General features: G+C 40.7%; 1 protein-coding gene across 8 annotated transcripts in view; it reads right to left on the minus strand.

Moving 5' to 3' along the window:
* The window catches only part of LOC120386491 (RIMS-binding protein 2-like), a 390,924-nt gene extending 366,313 nt beyond the window's left edge, over positions 1 to 24,611 (minus strand). For 2 of the 8 annotated variants that reach the window (XM_039505873.1, XM_039505875.1), the window contains exons 1-3: positions 24,333 to 24,579; positions 14,650 to 14,724; positions 10,718 to 10,817 (exon numbers count right to left, since the gene is read on the minus strand). In XM_039505873.1, the coding sequence (XP_039361807.1) occupies positions 10,718 to 10,817; positions 14,650 to 14,724; positions 24,333 to 24,362 (205 nt within the window). In that variant the 5' untranslated portion in view covers positions 24,363 to 24,579. Of the gene's footprint in view, positions 1 to 10,717; positions 10,818 to 14,649; positions 14,725 to 24,332 lie in introns of all 8 variants that reach the window. The other 6 variants (XR_005589747.1, XM_039505876.1, XM_039505869.1 and 3 more) reach the window with 6 other exon arrangements.
* Positions 24,612 to 24,826: the final 215 nt, after the last annotated feature.

Raw genomic sequence — 24,826 nt, forward strand, 5'->3', positions numbered from 1 at the left:
TGGGTTCTATGCCTGACTTTGCCACTCTGCTACATGAACATGGGCAATTCACTCCCCCATCACCCTGTGGCTTTGTTTTCCTAGCTGTAAAATAGGGAATGATACTTGTTTTCCTTTAATAAAGTTCTTTGAGATCCTCAAGTAATAAGCTCTATAAGAGAGACGATTATATAATTTATGTGGAGTTCATCACTATTGTATCTCAGCTTCCCTCCACTGCTCATATCAATTTAATCATGTTTACTTAATGCTGACATTCACTCCTATTGATCATTCTGTTAGATATGCAAGAGGATAGTAGACTAATTTGTGTACCTGTAATAGAGGAAAACTGCAAAGATTAAAGCTTCATAGCCCGTGAAAGAAAAACAATACCGGAGAAGTCACATTTGTCCAGAAGCGTCTGGATCCTCAGCATCAAAACCAGAAAGAGGACTCTGACTTGATCATATTTCTAGAGAAACACCATCTGACACTTTAGATCAGTTGTCCCCAAACAGCAAGGTGCACCCCAAGAAACATTCAAAGGGCACGGGGGGGGGGGGGAGAAAGAGGGCGAGCCATCCCCCATGAGGGCAGGGAGGGAACTCCACCCAGCTCCGCTCTGCCCCCACCCTCGGCCCACTTACCCCTGTTCACATCCTGCCCCCAGGAGCTGTGGCCCTGCTCTCAGCACCCAGGTCGGGGCATGGACAGAGGTAAGGGGTGTAACCCTGAAAAGTTTGGGGACCACTTTAGATTTAAATGCAAGATGATTTTAGTTTCTATTAAGAGCTATTACTTTGGCCCACAGCACAGGAAATCTGAAACAGTAGGCATCATGATCTTTGTATTACGTATTAAGACAAGATTTTACATAAAGTCAATCAAACAAAAGCTTAAAGTATAGATGGCTCTGTGCCATATTTCTTCCTGAATGCTGGTACAATTATACGAGGAAAAGTTATTGAATTTACAAAAATAATTATTTGTCAGAAAATGTTTGAGCTGTGATGTTTGATTGCTGATATGATCACATTGTGGATAGGGCTGAGTGAATAGTGGATTTTTTGGCTCAGGGTACTAGCGTTCCCCACCCCCCACCCCCAAAAATTGGACACTTTGGATGCTTTTCACCCTTTTTAGGGCTTTTTTAAAAATTGGTCAAATATCAATTTGAAATTAAACATTTTGAAACTAAATGTTTTGATTCTTGATGAAAAATTCAGTCAAAACCTTTTGCTGAATTCGACAAATAAGTGTCAGGACCTGAGAAGTTCTCTCCTTTCCTCCTCCCCCCTCCCACCCCCCCAAAAAACCAAACCCAAAACCAAAAAAACATAAGAACATAAGAACGTCCATACTGGGTCAGACTAATGCGGGGAGAGGGGGGGAGGGAGGCCCAAGAGGGGCCCCGCCCCCAGCGCGTCCTGCAGGTTTTCCGGGCCCCTGGGTGTTTCCCGTCTTTCCCCGGCCCGGCTGAGCGGCTGCAGGCGGCTCTGCGGCTGCGGGCGCGGAAGGTCCCCGCTGACACCCGCCCACCGCGCCGCCCGCCCGGCGGCCCGGGTCCGGTCGTCCCGGGGCGCGGCGGCAGCCCCCCGAAGCCCAGGCCCCACGCGCCTGCGCGGCGCGCTAGAGTCAGCTAGTAGAGCTGGGGGGGGCCCCGCCCGCCGACCCCCGCCCCCCGGAATTTTCTGGGCGGCCCTGGACTAATGGTCCATCTAGCTTTGAATCTTGTCTTCCGATAGTGGCCAATGCCAGGTGCTTCAGAGGGAATGAACAGAACAGGTAATCTTCGAGTGAGCCATCCACTGTCATCCACTCCCAGCTTTGGGCAGTCAGAGGCTAGGGACACCCAGAGCATGGTGTTGCACCCCTTGCCATTTTGGCAAATAGCCACTGATGGACCTAACCTCCATGAACTTATCTTATTCTTTTTTGAACCCAGTTATACTTTTGGCCTTTACAACATCCCTTGGCAAGGAGTTCCACACACTGACTGTGTGTTGTATGAAGAAGTACTTTCTTATGTTTGTTTTAAGCCTACTGCCTATTAATTCCATTGGGTGACCCCTGGTTCTTCTGTTATGTGAAGTGGTAAACAATACTTCCTTTTTCACTTTCTCCACACCATGCATGATTTTATAGACCTCTATCATATTTACTCCTCAGTTGCCTCCTGTCCAAGCTGAAAAGTCCCAGTCTTTTTAATCTCTCCTCATATGAAGCTGTTCCACACCCTTAATTTCTGTTGCCCTTTTCTGTACTTTTTCCATCTCTAATATATCATTTTTTGGATGGGGCGACTAGAGCTGCATGCAGTATTCAACGTTCAGGTGTACCATGTCTTATTACCGATACCTTTCCTAATGGTTTGTAACATTGTCATCTTTTTTGACTGCTGCTGCTGCACACATAGTTAGTTTTGTGAAAACATCCGCTAAAATGATTTGAAAATTTTTTTAAGTTGTAACAGCTAATTTAGATACTATCATTTTGTACATATAGTTGGGATTATGTTTTCCAATATGCATTACTGTGCATTTATCAACATTAAATTTCATCTGCCATTTTATTGCTAAGTCACTCAGTATTGTGAGATCCCTTTGTAATTCTTTGCAGTCTAATTCGGTCTTAACTATCTTGAGTAGTTTTGTATCATCTGCAAATTTTTCCACCTCGCTGTTTACCCCTTTTTCCAGATCATTTATGAATATGTTGAACAGCACTGGTCACTGAACAGTTCCCTGGGGGACACACCTCTATTTATTGCTCTCCATTCTGAAACTGACCATTTATTCCTACCCTTTGTTTCCTTCTTTTAACCAGTTACGGATGCATGAGAGGACATTCCATCTTATCCCATGACTGTTTACTCTGCTTAAGAGCCTTTGGTGAGGGAGCTTGTCAAAGGCTTTCTGAAAGTCCAAGTACACTATATCTACTGGACTATCCCTGTCCATATGTTTGTTAACCACATGTTTGTTAACAGATTGGTGAGTCACGATTTCCCTTTACAAAAGCCGTGTTGACTCTTACTCATTAAATCATGTTCATCTATGTATCTGATAATTCTGTTCTTTACTATAGTTTCAACTAATCTGCCTGCTACTCAAATTAGGTTTACCAGACTGTAATTACCCAGATTGCCTCTGGAGCCTTTTTAAAAAATTTCTTGTCACATCAGCTATCTTGCAGTCATCTGGTACAGAAGCTGATTTAAGTGTAGGTTACATACCAGTTCTGCAATTTCATATGCGAGTTCCTTCTGTACTCTTTGATGAATACCATCTGGTCCTGGCGACTTATTACTGTTTAATTTATTAATTTGTTCTAATACCTTCTCTATTGACACCTCAATCTGGGACAGTTTCTCAGATTCCCACACCTGAGCCATTCTTTTTAGGTGAAAATCTCCTTCACATCCTTTGCAATGGGCTTATCTTCTTTGAGTGCTCCTTTAGCACTTCAATCATCCAGTGGCCCCACTTATTATTTGGCAGCTTCCTATTTTTAATGTACTTAAATAATTGTTACTGTTAGGTTTTGATTATTTTGCTAGCTGCTCTTAAAATTCTTTTTTTGGCCTGTCCAATTATACTACTTGTCAAAAACATTTCGCCCAACTCTAGATTTGAGTGATCTAGAAAAATGAGGAACTAGAAGATAAAGGAATCTTACAAAACAAAAAGTCTTTAGAAAAATATAGTTGACACTGCATAATTGCCATGGTTGTATAACATTTATATTTCCTTAGGAGATGTCCCTCAGAGGCACCCATGGAGGGAGGGGGAAGATATCAGAAAGTTGTGTTGTATAAAGGCTTTTTTTAAAAAAAAGCCAAACAAGAGTGTTTGGAGAAAACCTAGTGAAAACAAATCAGAAGCAAACACAAGTAATTCCCCAACCTCATGAAGTTTATATCAGGTGCACATATAACTTAATTTTCTCTGTATCAACTGTAAGTGATATATATTTTTGTATATATTCCCATTACAGAAGACAGAACTTATTTGTAATATTATAGTACCCGGTGTGAACCTTCACTTGAATTCATATTAAAGCTATTAATGAAGCAAATATGTTTCTTGCATAATTCTAAGACAAATTTAACAAAACAAAAGGACAGAAAATAAACATGCAAGTTACCAGATTTAGTGTGATGTTGTTCACTATTTTCAAATAATAAAGCTAGCTACTTGTCTTTTACTGTGTAATTTAATTTGATACGTTTTAGTTGTACCACTGAGTACTGTAATTTCCATAAGTAAAAGCATATATATTTGGTCCTAAACATATTTCTCTTCTGGAGAACTAGGTTCAAGTCTGATGAGACAGTAATTAAATGATGTTTCAGATTGCAAGTAGTAGTTAGAATAAATTTCTGGAAATGTTTAGTAACATCTTTTAAAAAACCTGTGATCCTAAATTAACAATACATATGCAGAGCTAAAGATTAAAACCCATCAGACAAATTCTGTTCTTAAGATAAAAAATAGGTATTTACAGCTATGTAAATTAGATACCACCCTGTACTAAGCCCCCACAAACTTGAGTTTCTCATTCTTCTTTCCCTCTTCCCCTCACTCATCTTGCATTTGAAATTTAAACTCATGTCTTTCAAAGAGAAAAAACAAAAGTAATATAAAAACCCTCCCCACAAACTATTGTGTGTTTTTGGAAACTATTTCATTGAAACTATACAGCTTTCTTCACATACTTCCTTCCCTTGGTTTCCCATTTCCTCCAGGCATAATACACAGCTTTTCTAAACTTTACCACCACCATAAAAAGAGTGAAACATACTCCTTTCACACAGCAGCTTCATCGCAGGACAGTATAAATGAACTCTTTATTTTGTCACACACTTGTGGCTCATGTAAAATCCAGTTAGCTTTTATTTTTAACTCAAAATGCCTTTTCCATCTTCTACAGCTGCAATATTATTGGAACAAAATTAAAGCAGTCCCTTTCCCAAGACTGCTTTCCTTGGTGACTTCCTGGTCCCTATTAACTCTTTTCAGTAAGGGGTCAGCATCTTCAGAAACAGCCACCCTCGTCCAGCAGCTGTGGCCCCGAAATAGCCAATTTGTAACTTGCAATTATTTGTTGCATCTCCTCCTGTAACAGTAACCAGTTATATTCCCCACCCACCAAGTTTTCTGCTTTCTTCTTGCTGTCATCAACTACCTGCAATGGGCCTGAGTCACCACTGCATTACTCCAGTTTTAGTGAAGTTACGTTGCCATAAAAGCAATGAAGTTACACCAGATTAAAACAAGAGAAATGCAGAGGTGAATCAAGCCCTAAATCTGCATCTACAGTGAAAATTTCAAGGAAGTTTCATATCATTACTCCAGCATTTGTGCAAATTCACTGCTGCTGGTGGCCACCAGTTTGTGGGAAAAATCAAAGGGAAACACAAGCCTTTTGTGAATCTGTACATACTCAGTAAGTTCAGTTGGCACAGGCAGACACAGAAAAGCAGAGATTCCTTGGGTGTGACACAAGACTAGTGCATATATCAACTAAACAAAATACTAATGTTCTGGCAAAATTAAATTAATAGGAGGTTAAATCTACTAATGTCCACTGTGACAGACCCAGACCAGTGGGGTACAGGAGTCTGGTAGAGGGCAAACATACTGGTCACTGGTAGGGTTAGCTCTAGGCACCAGCAAAACAAGCAGGTGCTTGGGGCAGCACATTTCCAGGGGGCGGCATTTTGGCCATCTTTTTTTTTTTTTTTTTTTTAAACTCACTTCCTCTCCTCTCACAACCCTGCAGAAGCGGAGCCATGGAGCAGCTGGGGATCTAGCATGGGAGCTGAGAACCCATGGGACCCTGGGAGCTGTAGTTCCTTGCCTAGCTCCCTGCCTATAGAGACAGCCCTGGAGCAGGGAAAGAACTACATTTCCCAGCAATCCCTTGGCAGCTATCAACAGGAAAGGGAGGGGTAGGGAGTGAGGTAGCTGAGCCATGCTGCGAGTCGAAAGGGGTGGCACTGTGAATGGGGAACAAGTGTGCCCAAGGAGTAGAAGGCTTTGCCCCAGATATCCCCTGCAGAGGACTTCCCCAGACTGCATTAGGGATACTGGTGTGACCTCACCTTGCAGCCCACAAAGAATGAATTGGGTGGACTAAATGGACAGTGCCCTTCTCTATCTGAAGCCAAGCAAGGGAGGTACATGGATCCCACTAGAATTTAAAATGGAAAGGGAGGGAGGGGAGGCTCTGCTAGGGGACTTCGGCAGCTTTAGATACAGTACCAGGCATGTAGGAGGATTTCCACTTCTGAGCCATGGAAGCAGAAATTGACTTTTCCTTTCCAGATTTAGCTAATATTCAGAAAGGGAATCTAGCACCTGCCTTCTAGATTTGAACACCCTCAAAATTCAGGAGTGCTCAAGCTCAATTTGGGCAGCTATTACTTCATTTCTCCCAAATCAAATATACTGATCCACTGTAACTTGCTGTAGAAAAAGTAGGATAAGAAATGAAGCAGCAAGAAATGCTTTCCAGTGGTTTTTAGGACTGGAATTGCTATTTTCAACAGCTATTGCCCTTTTTTTAAAACAAGTTTTATTTGTTTAAAAGGAAGACAGTGATATTGCATTGGCAAATTCCCCATAGAAACAAAAGAATAATAAAGGCACCTCAACTTTTCCTCATTTATGTAGGACAGTCTTATAATATGCATCCAGATATTCTCCAATCACACAAGCTGAAAATTGTTCCACTTTACTGCAGTTCTGTAACCATATGGGAATCAATCCTGTCTGTGTTCTGTGCACATCCAAAATTCCTGCTGAATGACCCGCCCTGGGAGCGAGTTACCAGTGACCCAGGGCTGGGACAGCAGGAGGGTGCAGGTTGTGGCGGAGAGCCCAGGGCTGGGGTGGCAGGGGAGTGGGGGGGGGAGCCCTGGGCTGGGGTGGGGGGCAGCCAAAAATTTTTTTTTGCTTGGGGCAGCAAAAAATCCTAGAGCCGGCCCTGGTCACTGGATGAGTAGTTTTCTGTTCCCTGAGTGACCAGAGCAGGGGCTGCACTAGAGTAATCAGGAACCTGCTAGAACCAATTAAGACAGACACGCTGATTAGATCACCTGCAGCCAATCAAGGCAGGCTAATCAGGGCACCGGGGTTTAAAAAGGACCTTTCTTCAGTTTGTGGTGTGTGTGAAGAGCTGGGAGCAAGAAGTGCAAGGAGCTGAGAGTGAGAGGGTGTGCTGCTGGAGGACTAAGGAGTAAATGTGTTATCAGAAACCAGGAGGAAGGTCCTGTGGTGAGGATAAAGAAGGTGTTTGGAGAAGGCCATGGGGAAGTAGCTCAGGGAGTTGTAGCTGTCATGCAAATGTTACAAGAGGCACTATAGACACCTGCAATCCACAGGGCCCTGGGCTGGAACCGGGAGTAGAGGGTGGGCCTGGGTTCCTCCCAACTCCTGATCAGACACAGGAGGAGTTGACCCAGACTGTGGGTTCCACCAGAGGGGAAGATCACTGAGGTGAGCAAATCTGCCAATAAGTGCAGGACCCACCAAGGTAGAGGAGGAACTTTGTCACCCCACATAGGAGTAAGGATATTTTGAGTTCTCACATAATGTTGCTTGTGCTGACAAATGGGAAAATAATCTTAGCTAAAATTATTTTAAACAAGGCAAACAAACAATAGAAACAAAATCGTATTGCTGATAAACATTTAGATAAATTTTGTTTAAATGAAACTAATCACTCAAATAGTAATTTTATAACCAAGAAAGCTGAGAGCTATGTATGCTCAAACTTGTAATGTCACAGGATTGAGATTCAATGGAAGGCACACAAGGAAGGATCCTGGATGTCCAAATTCAAAGTCGTTCTTTTAACTTTCATTATTTTTAAAGGGCCTATGTGATTTCATATTAGGAGCAGGTTAGTGTTTATATTTATGTTTGTCATGGCAGGTCTTTAAGCTTGGGATACTTTACAAATAAACTCACTAACCAAATCAAGTCACAGCAATTCAAACCTAGTTCATTAAGAAGGTTACTCTTAAAAAAAAAAAAAAAAATTTACTTTTTGGTCCAAATTTAAAGTTCACCAACTTAAAGGGCACTGAGTTTTTAATCAAGGGAAATTTTCAAATAGTTTTTTCCCCTTATAAATAGTGCATTCTATACTTCTGTCCATCACTGATTCATTGTTTTGCCCCTAATCACATCACTGTACCAGGCACTGCCCATTTTTCACTAGAGAATACTGTATACAGTCTAATAAGGAGAGATTTAGCTAAGCCTCTACAGTGAATCTTGGCACAGACAGCTATAATTAGCTTATGAATAATACCATTAGAGACATTAACGGGTGAGATTTTCAAAGGAGCCTAAATTACTTGAGAGCACAAGCCTCACTGAAAGGTAGCAGGACTTGTGCTAAGTCACTTAGGCACTTTGGAAACTCTGGTCAACAATGCTGAACTCGCAAAAAGGGGTGAAAAGTGCATTTAAAAGCAATCTAGAATGCATACAAGTGATGTTTTAGGCAACTGCATTGTAACAAGGCTTTTTTAAAAAATATGCAGTATTACAGTTTTAACTAGTTTCTCAATGCTTGCTCTATGTCAGCATCTTCCACTGATTTTGAAGGCAACTTTATATTATAAAGCCTATTTCTCACCAATGACAGCACATTGACTCCTGCATGTGAAAACAGTATCTAGCTATTAATAACACTTCACTAATTACAGTAAGTGTATGAGAGAAATATTGAGTGAAAGTAAATGTTACCAGTACCATTCAAATGAAAGCAGTGTCTTATGCGGTATAATTTTCTTTGCAATACACACACAGACGTTATTGTAAATATTCAGGTTGAAAACTGAACGTTTTCAAAGATTAAGGATTCACAAATTCAAAGATTAAGGATTCGCAAAACAGTAATTCTTCACTACTGAAAAGTAGTTTGTGTATACGACTACAAATGCAAAACATGCATGTAGGTAGTGATACTGAAATTAAGTATCCCTGATCCTTTTGTCCATTAAAAAGAGTGTGTTACACACTTTACCGAAGGAAGCTTCAAAACAAATTTAAGACAGGGGTTACCAAGGTGACTATTTTGGGCCGATTCTCAGGTCCAGTAAGACCCATTTGGGCTACTGACAGTGCAAAGGGTCTGTAAAGCTGGTCTAAGAGGCCAGCTAAGGATTCCGCCAGTATAGAGTAAATCCTCAACTGGCATATCCAACCCTACACCAGCCCTAGAACCATTGGGATAAGGAGTGTGGCCAGAGTGCTTCAATGATCCCCACCTGCCAGAATGGCCATCAAGGGGGACAATGAAGCTTAGAGCAACCATGCGACTGTTCTAAATTCAACCTGGAGTTAATTCAGACCCCTGCCACTTCTTAAATGTAGATTTGCACCCATCCCCCACCTTGATTATGTCAAATACAGCTCAGTATGATCCAAGAACTGTGCCCATCTTATTTACATATCTTCTAAAAAGTCTTTATCTTGAAGCCTGCCAACCATGTACATTGCCAGTTTATGTAATTATGTGCACCTATCACTGTTTCTTGCATCCTCCTGCCTCCAAATACTCCAACAGTTTGTTCAAACCCATTTGTTGACTCTCGTCTTAAATAAATTAGAGTTCAAATACTTTGGGGGCAAGGACTGCCTCTAAGCTATGTGTTTGTACTGGTTCCAGAACAATGGAGTAAATATCATCGTGATTGGTTTTCTAAGAAGTCACTAATGTGATGAGGTTTAAACAGTTATTTAGCAGCAACTAGTTTTGAAGACTCATTACATGCTATGATGTGAACAGAGCCCTTCCCCATCTAGTTTAAATTAAAAAAAAATACTTAAAGAAAAAACCCTTCTTCCCCACCCCCACATCATGAATTGATACTAATTCATTTAAAAACAAATAACGGGGAAAAACAGATCTGACCAAAAGAGAATCTAGAACAGAATACCAGTTGGTAGAAAAAGTCTACTAGTGAATGGAAAGAAATCAGCTTAGAAACTTCTACTCGCATCGAAAAGTATATAATTTTAGTAGTCTTGCTATCCTCTATATAATGAATACTTATACTAACATTTTATTTTGTTGTTTGTTTTGCTCTCAACATCACAAATGTCTCTTTCCCTATGGCCACCTTCAATATATCTGGTAAATGTGTTCCTTTGATAGATGAGGTCAAGCTGGTGGGCAGCTTTCCCTGAAGACAAAGTTTTTTGTTCTGAAAGTGCACCTTTGTCTCTAAGCTGAGGGCTACTACTTCCCAAGTTGGTGCTCTTGATCTGGGACTTGACCATTACTGAAGACCCGTAAAGCACCTTGAGTGGGACAATAGGTTCTCATTGTTGGAAAATGGAGGAAGGAGTATCAGTCTCACAGTTCCACCAATGTGTCCTTGACTTGATGTGAGGCACTTTCAGATGGAAAAGAAATGTTGTCTTTGAATTACTGCTTTTAGAAATTGATTAGGTTAAGTTTTAGACTAGCTTCTTGGAGAATTATGGAAAATGTTTTGAAGACATTCCCTTTTTCAAATGGGATCTTAAAGCTGAAATGGGCAACTTCAATTTATTTTATATCTGAGGCGTAAAAAATGTACATTTCATAAATTTTGCAACATTCACCTCCTACTTAAAAGTTATCAGTGAATATGGCTGCATACCTATTAAGAGTACTCATTCAGGATAACTATCCATACATATGAAATATCTAAAAAAAGTAAAATACTTACTGCCTTCAGAATTTGGTGCAGACAAGATAATGCTGTGTTTCTTCTTAACTTCTTCCACATTTTGTGCTATTTTAGCTATATTGTTTCTGAGTTCTTCAATCTACAGGGAAAGAAAAATGTGGCAATAAAAATGCTAGAAAATATTTGCTACCAACAGATTAGGAAGAAGAAATGCATCTTTGATTCTAACAATTTCTGGAGTGAAAGGATAACTAGTCATTAGGATTGTCAAAAGTAAGGAAATACCATACCATAAAGAGGTCAAAAGAAAAATATCAGTATTGTAGATTCTTATAATACAAACCAAAGTTATTCAGATTTGAATACCAGGGACAAATGCTGATGGGCCAACAAAACATAACATGAGAAAATGCAAAGAACCTTCTACATCTAAGGAGCAATGAGTCATGATTTGTGTCTTTCCCAGACTGAGGGTACATCCAATTATGGTTTCCCAATATGGGGAAGGGGAAATCCCTTTTTTCAAATATATACCAGATTTTGTCAGTATTTTAAAACACAGATAATATAAAAAAAAGGTTTAAAAAACTACATGTTTAACATTAAGATCTGTAGGTAGGGTCAGGAAGAATCTTTCCAACCCCGCCACACCAATATTGCACAATGAAGTACATTATGGAGGTTGTTATTCCTCTGAAGCATCTGGCATTCTTAATTACTTAAGACAGTATACTTTGTCACTTCCAGCATGAAAATTCCTACATCCCTGAAACTGAAGGCAAGATATAGTAAAGGACGTTACTTTGAAGTTTCTACCAAACAAATTTGACTTATGTATTTTGGGTTGGATTTTTTTGTATTGTGAATAGACTATTTCAAAGATCTCTCTTTTACAGTGTACATTAAAGTCATGGGAACCTCAAGGACTTAGTGGCGAGTTTACTTACCCTGAGGACCTGTTTGAGACACCAGTTCAGAAAATATTTCCTATTCAGATAAGCAATCAATCATATCTTTAACTATGTTTTAAACAAACCCATCCTTATAGAGGGCAATACTTAAAGGTGTTTAAGAGCTTGCCTAGTGGGTGTCACCCAGGTGTGACTACATGTAAAATATGAATACATAATCAATATTTATTCAGATACAAAATGATACATGCATACAAATAGGATAATGATATTCAGCAAATCATAACTTTTCCAATGACTCCTTACATGCCCCATCTTGTATAAAATGCATCATAATGATGCCATAATCATATCCTATCATCATTATGAAGAATGTGAGGTGCAGTGTCACAAGGTGAACTAAACAAAAGTTGAGCATCTTGACTGGCTGGAATCTTCTAGAACAAACACTGTATATCTTTATTCGTATACCAGGCCATCAATGTATATGGTGGTTAAAGCACATTCAACAAGTTAAGACTCTGTTCTTGCCACCAAAGAGTTTACAATCTAAACTGACTAGATAATACACACAAATTAACTCAAATGGGAGTGGGGGGAGCTTGCTGATAATATGAAAAGTTCTATGCTAATAAGTGATATGTCATCACATCTCTGTAGATGTCCCTCCCATTCCTGCTCAGTTCCTTCTAATCACCCTGCTGCTGCTTGAGCCCACTGTGTTTGCTGCAGTGAGGAGGGACCACCTGCCCCCTCCCCTCCAGTGAGATCTGGGAATCTGTAAGGCTCTTGGGTGGAAGAGGGCAGCATGGCTGAAAACATTTTGATTGGTTGTAATCTTCTGAAACAGCAGCAGTTAGAAAAAGAACTGAATGGCTACTGGCTGACTAAAATACAAGAAATACTTCATAATCTAGACAGCATGCCAGAAGTAGTAAGACATTAATAACAGTGACATAATAAATTATTCAGAGTCAGGAAAAACCAAAATAATTTGTATGGATTTTTTTTTTACACTAAATATGAAGAAACTTAAGCCAAGGTCAAATTCTGTTCTTAGTACATGGCACATGTAGAAATACTTTTTGAATTATGTGTTCAGCTACGGTCAAAGACAGATTATTGAAGTCAAAGAGAAAAAGGGAAAACTGGTCTGCATCAAATTTCTTTTCTTGTGTGCATTCTCCTTCGACTTCATCTTCAGCAGCATCATGAAGCATGGAGTCTTTTGACAATGGTAGTGATCTCAGTGACAATAAAAGTGATGCTAATTCCATTTCTTCATCATCTAAAAAGAACTTTACTACTCCACCTGTTTCAGTATCATAAATTCCTACTCCTGGAAAGTTTTCATATGTTCATTATATTGCTATTAGAAGGTTTTTGGATAGACAATCCCACAACCAGAAGAGTGAACTTAATTGTACATTTGCTAGAGGTATTCATGACAGCAATACACCATTTTATATAGTCTAAAATCTTTATCTTAGAATTTGTTCATAAATTGTGCCCAGTTTATAAACTACTAAATAGGAAACAGTTTGCAGGAAGTCTTCTGAATGTCAAAATAGATTGCGTGAAGAAGAGCTGGTGTTCTTACTGCACAAGCTCCTCATGTGTCGCTAGCATCTGCTGAATGGAGCAATACTCATAATGAGGGTGCCATCAGCTAATAACTCCACAACCAGTGGTTTACTCATTCCATTGCACAACTGAACATCACCACTGAGCAACAATTCAACATGTTGCTGACCATTTAAAAAATGTAATCAATTACTTGGGTTATTTCAGTTGTGACCGACAGCGCAGCTAATATTAAAGCTACTTCAGCTTTGTTGATAAGAGTGTCCACACCTTCTGTGTTATCATGTGCTGTGCATATGTTGCACTTTTTCCTCTGGTGATATTGAAGATCTGAAAACCTCTCTCATCATGTATCAAAAGTGCAAAGCATTGTCAAGTTTAAAAAAACAAAAACAAAAAAAACCAAGTACAGCAGCCATTTTTCAGCATCATTTAGTGCAGCACTCAATTTCATCCACATTGAGTGAGCCTGGTCATACTCAGTGGGCTTCTTCAATTAAATGTGTCAAAGATTTTCAGATATGTAAGAAGGCCCTTTAATCAGCTACTGCTGAAAAAGTGGTGGCTAGGTGCCACCAATGAATAATCTGCACTGATATTCTTGACCACGATGTCTTCTGGATGCAAAACTCAAAATTCATTTTACTGCTTGAACCCATAGCTCAGTCCTTTCAGGATATGGAAAATGATAATTCTACATTTTTCATACAAAGAATGAGTTCCTGAGCATTAAGTAAAACTTGTGAGAATAATGAACACAGATGATTTACAAAAGCAAATTCTTTGAACAGGATTAAAACATAATCCTGAAAATACATAAGATTTTCTTGCTGAAAAATCTCTTGCTCTGTAGTATCTGTTCACATTTTTACTACAACTTTTGGCTTTAGCACTGAGCAGCACTTCTTAAAATAAATCAAATACATAACTACCACATGAGAGCTTCCATCCATCTGTAACAATGCAAAGCTTCTCTCACTTACATGATCTACCAGAAGTACATGCTAGGTATATGTATTCACCATATGTTACAATAAGACTGATGAAATCATAGCTATGTTTCTGCTTTACATTCCTAGAGGGAAGCTATGCAAGAGTCATTTTAGAAGGAAGTCCTGCAATATATTGGCAAATAGCACTCTCAGTTTTGCTATTTGTGTTTTTGTATAGTGACTTTAGCCATCATGGTTACACTATAATTTCTGCAGTATTATTTTTATATAATGGACATTTTCTTTATATCATGATGCCTCAGCTTTTCCCTGACAAAGCTGGTTAATGTAACAAAAGGTAAGGCTTTGTTTATTTTGGATCATAAAGAAACAGGAATAATTTACAGAACATGGTATTAAAAGCTTTTTTAAAAAGTTGATTAATAAATACACAAATCAACAGTTAAGGGAAGAACCATTACCAAGACACACATTTTAAACTGATAAGTGTTGGAAAAATTATCTGCCCCTTGTTTCATTTTACCTGCTGGAAGAAGTCAGCCAAAAAATAATCTTTTTCAAGAACAATAGTTGTCTCTCCATCTTCATCTTTTTTACACTGTAAAACAAAAAAGTTATTTAATTTGAGCATGCCTATGAAATGAAGCACAGGGATGTGTTCTGAAGCAGAATTAAGCAACTGATTACTTCTAGTAAATAGTCATAGCTTTGTTGCTATGCCAAAGTACTACTGCTTTACCCTCTTTCCATTTACACTTTCCATTCGAAATCTTCACCATAGCAGTCAACATTTACGAATGCTCACAAAAAACTCCCCCCCCCAAGCCAAAAATTCAGTAACATAAGCTAATGTTTCCTCTGCCATACTTATGATTCATGGGCAAGTAGAAACAACAGCTGCTGCTGCAACACAGACACATTGGGGAAATAGTTATACATCAAAAGCTCTCTCATATAGTTACAGTTCAATATATTTTCCCAATTAAACAATTCTTAGTGTACAGGTTAAAATCATAATATAAAAATCAAGTATTTTATTTTGTAGTAATAATATTTTTCTTTTTTCCCTTTTCTCAACAGAAAACATACCAAAAAAGTTAGAAGTCACTGGGAAAATGTTACTATGGCCCAATCCTGCTAACATTTACATACATGCTTAACTTTACTGTTTTCACTGAGACTATTCACAGCAGTAGTTTAGCATATGCATAAATGTTTGCAGGATTTGGGCCAAAGTCTATCATTTGACTTCTTAAAATATTACACCTTAAATATGTATGAGATAGGCTGGCAAAGTGACAGCCAACTGGTAACAGGGAAAAATGACAACTCCTCAGATATTATATTTGAAAGTTGTAAACACCCAGGAAATGTAGATAATACAATGGATTAAAACTAAGAGTAACAGGATGAAATCAAATAAAGTTTAGTAAGGAAAAAATCCTAATGATAGTTATAAAACTATGGAAGAGTCTCCAATAGGAATTAGCAAAATCCTGACTGCTTGAGATATTTATAAACAGACAAAGCAAAGCACTAAAAGATATCATAGGGATCCACTATGCACTACTGTCAAATTTATTGTCCTATCTAATAGGCTTCTTCCATGTTCCTATGTATTTGTGTGTAGTATCATCCATTATGTGTTAAGTGCTTTTCAAACACGTAAGAGCAAAGTTTCTGCTAAAAAGGGGCTCGTAATCTAAAAGAAACAAGCAGACACATTGGGGAAAACCACATCTGACCACTACAAAATTTCAAAAGCTAGAGTATATGTTCCCTTTACACAAAATACCTCAGACCAAAAAGAAAAAGTCTATAAAATCCACAGTAGGTTATGATTCAGAACCACCACCAAAATAAAACCACACACCAAAAGTTGCAGTTTCTGTATCATAACCCACATTTTACAAATATACTAATGGACTGACATAAGCACTGAAGGTATTTTCATCTGACAAAGCCATTCACATCAGGTAGGATAACAGCCTGCTTCACTAATTTCCAGATATGAGGGGGTGTCAACTATTTTCACAAAAGCATGTGCCAAAAATGATGCAACTGCCTTCTCCATAAACTAGTCAACCAAATCTCTGTTCAAGCCAAGAACATCTTAGCCCAGGGGTGGGTAAACTTTTTGGCCTGACGGCCACATCGAGGTTACGAAACTGTATGGAGGGCCGGTGTAGTGTATTAAATTTCTCCCTGTAGGAACGTACGACTTACGGTGTACTGCTTATGGCTGCCGGTCCTGGTGCTCTGAGTGGCATGGTAAGGGGGTTGGATAAGGGGCAGGAAACAGGGGCGGTTGGATAGGTGTGGGAGTCCTGGGGGTCCTGTTAGGGGGAGGGGCTGTGGATAGGGGTCAGGGCAGTCAGGGGGCGACTGGATGGGGCGGAGGTTTTGGGGGGGGGGGCAGTCAGGGGATGGGGAACTGGGGCGGTTGAATAGGCATGGGAGTCCCAGGGGGCCTGTCAGGGGCAGGGGTGTGAATAGCGACTGGGGTACTCGGGGGGGGGAGGGAGCAGGGGGGTTATATAGAGGGTGGGGTCCCAGGGAGGCAGTTAGAGGTGGGGGCAGTCAGGGAACAAGGAACGGGGGGTTGGATGTTCTTAGAGGGGCAGTTGGGGGGTGGGGAGATAGTGGAGAGAGGGTGGGGCCAGGCTGTTTGGGGAGGCACAGCCTTCCCTACCCAGGTGTAGTGCAATAAATTGCTCCCCGTAGGAATGTAATATTTATGGTGTACTACTTACAGCTGCCAGTCCTGGTGCTCCAAAAGTAGCACATTCCTATAGGGAGCAATTTAATATACTACACCCAGCAGCTCTCGCAGCCCCGCTGCCCAGAGTGCTGGCGGCATGGCAAGCTGAGGCTGCAGGGGAGGGGGCAGGGGCTAGCCTCCCTGTCTGGGAGCTCAAGGGCCGGGCAGGACGGTCCCGTGGGCCAGATGTGGCCCGCGGGCCATAGTTTGCCCACCTCTGCCTTAGCCAATAGAAGAAAATGGTGTCAACCTTTGCTTACTACCTTTAGTTCTTGGGTGCTTCATTCAGAACTGACACCCTACAGTAATTCAGATGTTTGTTGTGCCCATCCAAGGCTATTAATGTATTATAAAATTTTCTATAAAAGCCATTTTAACATTACACTAGTGTCCACTTAAGCCTACGCCCACTGACGACAAGATCTACTATATCTTTCCATCACTGCTTTAGCACGTATGTTAAATGATAAATGTCTTATTCAACATAAGGGCTAAAATATTACAGTAAAAGCTGTTTTATCTGTGTTACCAATAAATTCTATTAACTGGCATTTCTGATATTTCCCAATACAAATCTTCAATCAGGACTAGTATATTTCTTAGGTTATGCAATTGCACATTCTGCACTCTTTTATGCAAAAGAGGCAGAAGACAAGCAAGCTGCTATCAGGGATTTATTCAAAAAAAGCAGCTTCCAGGTTGTGTCATAGGGTCATTACAGATTCAGCCCAATCTCCTACTTCTTCTACATCTACAATGGTAATTGATGTTGATAATGATGACCCTGAGGCACTGCAAGATCCTGAAGTGCTTTCTGAATCATAAAAGAAAGATTAAATTATGTTCAGTATAGTTTTAGTGTTAAGTGTACTTTTAGTGATCTGGTGTACCTACTCTATAGAAAACTTCACCTGTATACAGTACACCTAAGTGCTTCAAGAAATCAATCATTCTGCAGTGCAGTACTACTACTGGACTGGTGATTAGCTGTATACTATTTTAGTTTATTCATTTTATTGTATTCTAATTCTTTGAAAATTGGTATTCCACTGGTAAGTATAACTGTTAGTTAACCAGAATTTTTGACTAACTGGCACCCCCTGTTCCCCCAACATGCCGGATAACAAAGCTTTTACTGTAATCGTGTCAAATGATAAATTAAAGTTAATATTTGTATTTCTACTATGGTTCTTTCTCCTCATAAATTCTGAGAAGCCACCTGAGCCCAATGCCTATGCTAGCATCATAAGCAATCCAATTACCATGTTCAAGGGGAGCTATAATGTCCAAATTAAAATGAGCAGAAACTTAGTTTGTTATCCTCCCTCCACAATGCTTTGAAGCAAGGATTCAACCTGTTAGTATGAAAAACACAGCATATTCTCCTCAAATGTATTGAATATAAAATGAATTTTCTGAAAATTTACAAAAGAGCCTGTTTGTTTAGTTTGTGTGTTAAAACTGGATCATCTAAGAAATTTAGCATCTGAAGGATCTTACTAATGGAATACACAATCTTTAAACTTTCCATTTAGTTAAAACTCACTGAAATCTTGTGCAAAGGCTATAGTTGAAGTTGGGTTGCAATTAAGCTAATATATTTACAATTGTGTTCTAGGTATGGCCCTACCAAATTCACAGTCCATTTTGGTCAGAGGATTTTTAAAATAGTAAATTTCAAAGTTTCTGATATTTAAATCTGAAATTTCTCTCTTGCAGCGGGAGGGTGCTAGGCCTCAGAGAGAGCTGTGTACTGGTGGATACTCTGAAGAGACTAACCAAAAAATATGGATTATATGATAAAGAGCCTTGTAGCCCTGACACTAGTTATGGGTTTTATGGTAAAGAGCCCTGCAACTCCTGCACTGTAATCAATTAAATGCCTAGTACAGGAGAGTATGGGAGATGGCAGGTAGCAACCCCTCCCCAGCGTTAAAGTTTAATAAAAGTTGCGGCCTAGTGCTTACTTGCATGCATGGGTTCTCATTTTGCAGCTGTGTCCACATCAATTACTCACTGTTCACTTTTAATTATCTCTTCATTAAGAGAGCTGTGCATTAATATAGCACTTCCGTAAGATTCCAGTTTGACAATCGTGGATAATGACCTCTATTTATCCTAGAGCCACTGCTCCCATTAAAAATACTCGAGGCTTTTGGCCCTTTTTACCCTGGGCCAGGACCTGTTTACTGAATATTTATTTTAGAATCTTAAACATCACCACACACATTGTTTAAGGCTGGTTCAGTCTAGTGCAAGTTAAGCACTTTGGACAGAGTGAACTATACCTCTACCCCAATATAACGCTGTCCTTGGGAGCGAAAAAAATCTTACCTCGTTATAGGTGAAACCGCGTTACATCAAACTTGCTTTGATCCACCGGAGCGCACAGGGGATGGGGAACAGGGAGGGTTGGGAGTGGGAGTCCTGGGGGCCTGTCAGGGGGCCGGGATGTGTATAGGGGTCAGGAGGGCTGTCAGGGGACAGGGAGTGGGGGGGCGGTGGATAAGAGGGTGGGATCCCAGGGGGCAGTTAGAGATGGAGGTTCCCGGAGGGGGGTGGTCAGGGACAAGGAGCAGTGGGAGGGGGTCAGGGGACAAGGAGCAGGGGGGGTTAGATGGGTTGGGAGTTTTGAGTGGGGCAGTCAGGGGGTGGGGGGGCAGGCTGTTTGGGGAAGCACAGCCTTCCCTACCCAGCCCTCCGTACAGTTGTGCAACCCTGATGTGGCCCTCGGCCCAAAAAGTTTGCCATCCCTACTGTAGACAGTTTAATAGGTTTATCTGTATGTTTTGATTTCATCTACTAGTTAAAGATTCTGTAGAGATGAGTATTTAAAAATATTTATTTTTTTTAAACAAAGGAGCTAAGTAAACTGAATTCAAAGAAAGCCACCCAACTATTTTCTCTAAGCAAAGGATTCCTGCCGGAAGTCAAATGCTTTTGCATTTTCTTTGCACTGTTGCAATTCTACCAATTACCACAGTATTACAGGGATTTGTGGTTAATTTCTTCTTCTCCCTCCCCAACAAATACTTCCACACAGATTTCACCAGTCATTAGTTAAATGTCATTCATTCATTCATTCATGGAATTGATCTAAGGATCTTGGTCTTGTCCTTGTGGATGTTGAGGCCAACCTCAGGTTGACCACCTTTGCTGGGATGCCATCCTTTTCTCCGGGTAGAAGACCTTTGGACCCACCGACAGGAGTGTGATTCCTCTATGTTGGCAGCACAGTTGCTTCTCTCCTTTCTTGGGGATTTGATGAGAGATATCCTCTTTCAGTCAGCCGAATCACTTCTTCTTCCCATATTTATTTCCTGAGGGCATCAGGTCTGCTTTCAGGCCTCTGCTGGGGATCGTCCAGGTCCAGCCGCCTTCCTGTCTTTCATCATGTGATGGCTTTTCTGATCGACTGCTGGGCTTCTTTTTTTTCTTTCTTTGCTTGCGCTCTGCTGCTGTGTCTGACTGCTGCTCTCTTCTTTTCTTCTTCTCTTCTCTCTTCTTCTTTTCTGCAAGGACTCTGCTGTGATCCTCTTTCTGCTGGTGTTTCTTAATTCCAAGCACTTCCTGGCATGCTGACCTGTCTGTCTCTCTCTTTCTCTGCCATGTTGAGTACACTGTCTTCCTCCTCTTCCTCACTGATCCCTGTAGTATGAAAACTTATTCTTCAGCGTCAATCCAAAATCTTCCTTGGTCTTATGGTCCTTCAGAAGGTTGAACCACCAGCGCCATGCCAGCGCGAGTTGAAGACCCTTCTTTTCTTTTTTAAAAGTAAAGTCTCTTCTCTTTTTTTTTTTTTTTGTAGCAAGCTGATTTTTTTTTTGTGGAGTTGCTAGCCCCACGCCCAACCCTCCTCCTTTACCCTGACTTGGGACAGGCAGATGGCCCCAAAGGACCTCTCTGGTGGAGTTTAGTTAAATGTACATGAAGTAATTTATGTTAAGCTGCATTGTATTAAGAAACTATCAATATCTTCAGTTCTGTTCACCAAGTTACAATCCCTTTATATGGGGGGGTGGAGGGATAACTCAGTGGTTTGAGCATTGGCCTGCTAAACCCAGGGTTGTGAGTTCAATCCTTGAAGAGGCCACTTAGGGATCTGGGGCAAAAATTGGTCCTGCTAGTGAAGGCAGGGGGCTGGACTCGATGACCTTTCAAGGTCCCTTCCAGTTCTAGGAGATTGGTATATCTCCAATTATTATTACTATATTTTAAAAATAAAACATGGAAAAAAATAGAAATTTATTTCCCAAAGGCATCAGTTACACTGATAAGAAAAAGACACAGGATAAGTTTATGCAGATAGTAGGATGCACTTAACATGATGTAAACAAAGCTCAAAGTAGACATGACAGATAATAGGATAGTAAGCTTTACACCAAATTGAGAAAAAATACACCAAACATTTAGCTTCCTTAACAAAGAGAAGGTTTATATCTAGACTTTTTAGAATGACTTTTTTTAAATAGCAAGAAAAAGGTTTGATCATTTTATTGAACAGATTATTAAACGCTCATTGGATTTTAAACCTTTATATTGAATGTGTATGCTGAGGTTGTTAATTGAATACAGACTATAAAAATACAAGATTTCTAAAATATATTACTATTCCTTTGGTGGGGCAGGGAGAAGGAATCCAAGACTGAGTTGGAATAGGGTTAAAGATATTTAACACGAAGCTTTGGATTTGAGCTCCAGTGAAGTTCAATTCTTTCCTGGGATGCAAAAGAGATCACTTTCACATTTTTAACTATCCACAGAGCAGACAGTACAACACTGCCAAGAATAATTTGGAAATATCCATACAAGAGAAATAAGACATAACCCCCAACAAAAACAACAAATGCATCCAGACCCATTTTCCTCTGAAAGGACATGTGTGACTAATGGGTATTCCTCAATACAATGAGGGAAAACTATATACATTCTTTTCTGAATGTTGTAGTTGCTCTTTTCACATTTGTTCTGCTTTAGGAACTGTTTTAGCTAGTGTTCCCAACCTATCCAAAAATTACATACTTTTATTTGTCTAGAGACTAGACTTACAAATAGGGAAATACATTCATTTGATAAGGTTAACAAGTACTATCTACTTAAAAAACTAAGACCCCCATATATAACTTAATATTATAGTTGACAAAAAAAAGAACATTTGCTCTCAGCAATATTTAAAGAACAACCAAAAATTAGAAGTCCTAAATTTAACTAGAGAGAATCTAGGATAGAAGCTTTCCCAAGGAGGTTGAAGTACTTTCACTAAATGTATTAACAGACGGGATAGAAGTTTAGAACACACTGACATCTTAAATTATTTATGCAGCATATCAAGCACACTGGGAGAGGAGGGGCAGTGGGAAAAAGTTTATAAATAAGCAAATTATCAATTTAGTGTAAAATAGTCTAACTCCTTGCCCTAATGTAGGAATGCTACGTGATCCCTGAAGGTTCCCCAGGCTTTGGTAGGTTACTGTTTAAAAAACTAGAGAATATAATCCCATTATACTTCAGTTAAAATATTTATTAAGTCAAAATGCAATGAAGCTATATTAAAACAAAGACAGGCTTAACAACATTCATATAGCTCACACAATTTCTCCAGGTCGAGATTTAAAAAGAACCAAAACAAGCCATCATTTCTGTGCTTGAAAAAAGCAGAAATTCACTGTGACAAAAAAGCTGCTGTGGTGATGGAAAGTTTTTGCTAATATTAATGCGTATCTTCACTTGTGATACTGCAGTGAGGGAATTTTGGAGAAGATGAGAGGGTGATAACTTGGCTGTCCAAGTTTTCTCTGGAAGTTAATTTTGCCTACACAATATCATCTAGCATGTGTTCTGTTTTACATGTGTCCCAGAAACTAAAGCTACACATTTTTAAATGATATTTGGGTTTCGATGGTTTTTGCTCTTCTGACTAAAATAAGTGTTGAAACACTGAAAAATTGTATGCAGTCAATCCATAACAAGCACCTCAGGATTTTAAAATGAATTTTACAGACTGTACTTTAGTTATACTAAGGCAAGTATGAAGTATTTTATTACTACACATAGTGTTTACTCTGAAATCATAAATACACAAGCATCCATACCTGTTTCGTGTGACTTTGTCTTAAGCATTACTAGATACTAACCTACAACTACTACAAATGGATAGCATTTTTTTAATTAACATCAAAGTTAACTCTGTCCTTCATGAAAACAACATCATTGCTTCCCCTCCCATTCCCAGTCAGACTGAACTGAGTATGTTAAGTATCACAGATCTAAATCAGATTGTTGCTGCTTTCTTCTCCCCCTTCCCTTCTAAAAGTGTGCACTATATTAAAATTTGACACTCACCCATATAATGTGTAGGACAGAGGTTTAGAGATTTAAAAAAAGGAGAGAGAGAGACTGGAGAAAGAAGAAAGCTGCCTGAAAAAAATACACTTTTCATTAGGACAAAAACAACCCTGACACACAGTCTTTTCTGGTTAAGGATACTGTAATAAGCATTCCAAAAGGCCTCCCACTCCTATAGAGGAAAGAGACTACTCATTCTATTTACAAGCACAACTTCAATACTTGAGTTTTCTCTATTTCATAATATATTATTTTTTAAGGCAACTGGTCCCCAGTCCTCCAAGTAACTTTGCATAAGGGGACTTCTGTACATACCTGGAGCCCTGATCGATGACAGAGACTCCATTTGATGTGCAGTCTCCATTTTCCCCCTTTTGAAATATAATCAAAACATTCTTATTTTGTTCAAGCCATATCCTGATGAAGTTAAACAAAAGGCATTCTCCCCAAACCCCACCCTCTCTTCTGTTCAGGATAAGAATGGGAGGAAGGAAAAGAATACAGAAACATACTGAACTACCACTTTATAGGTATATACAAAACATACAGCTGACTTAGACAGGTTATTTCTTAACCGGATAACTTAAAAAAGAGACAAAGCCCTGCATTTCACTCTTGCATTTACTATCTCACTGTAGATAATTCAAACACACAAGAATTATGACCCATTTCCTCTGTCACTCAACTATTAACGTTTGGGGACGGTGGGGGTCTTCACCCCCCCCAAAACAGGATTTGAAGTTTGTACGAGGAGCCCCCCAGCTTTCGAAACGTCCCCCCATCTCTCGGGAGTGGATATTCCGCGCCTCCTCCCAGAGGCAGGAGCTGGAAAGGAGCCTGGAGCAGCTCACGGAGCTCACTGCCTCCAGGGACGTGTCTGGGGCGTTGCCGAAGCGGCTCTTAGCAGAGAGACCCATGAATGTTCCCATCCCTGACCGTTAGCTGAGGCTACAACTAACGAGCCACCAGCCCTCCCCACTGAGCCCCGGCCATCCCACGCCGCTTTTTGTCCCCTCCAGCACCCCCTCCGCCCGCTACCCGTCTCGGCCTGCCCCGCACCCCCCGCGGACCGGTCCCCACTCCCGGAGCCAGCCCCTCACCTCTTTCAGCTCAGCCAGCCGGTCCCTCATGCCCGCAGCAGCTCCGCGCCTCGCCCACTCTGCACACCGCTACTCGTTCGCCGCCCGCCTGCCTCCCTCCCTCCTCGGCGGCTCAGCGGACTGGACGGGCCGCGCCGCCTCCCCTCACGCCGTCCGCGGCAACAATCCCCCTCCTCTGCCCGATGCCATGGCAACCACCCAAGCCAGAACCCGCTCTGCGCATGCTCCCCGCTGCTCACTCAATCACAGCTGTGGGGGGGAGGAGCCAGGACCACCCGCAGGGAGGGGTGGGGGCGGGGCTATGCAGTTATTCCCTTCCCCGCAGGTTATATCTGTGTGCGGTGCCCGGGCTCCAGGAATATTCAGGGCCGGGTGCCCTGCTCCAGCAATAGCTGGATCGGGCCCCAGCCCCCGCAGGTCTCCCCCCACCGCCGCAACCCTGCCTGGAGCAGGTCTCAGCCCCCGCCGGTCACCGCCCCCCGCCGCGCCCCGTC

Source organism: Mauremys reevesii, linkage group 18 (genome assembly GCF_016161935.1).
Source record: "Mauremys reevesii isolate NIE-2019 linkage group 18, ASM1616193v1, whole genome shotgun sequence".
Lineage (NCBI taxonomy): Eukaryota > Metazoa > Chordata > Testudines > Geoemydidae > Mauremys > Mauremys reevesii.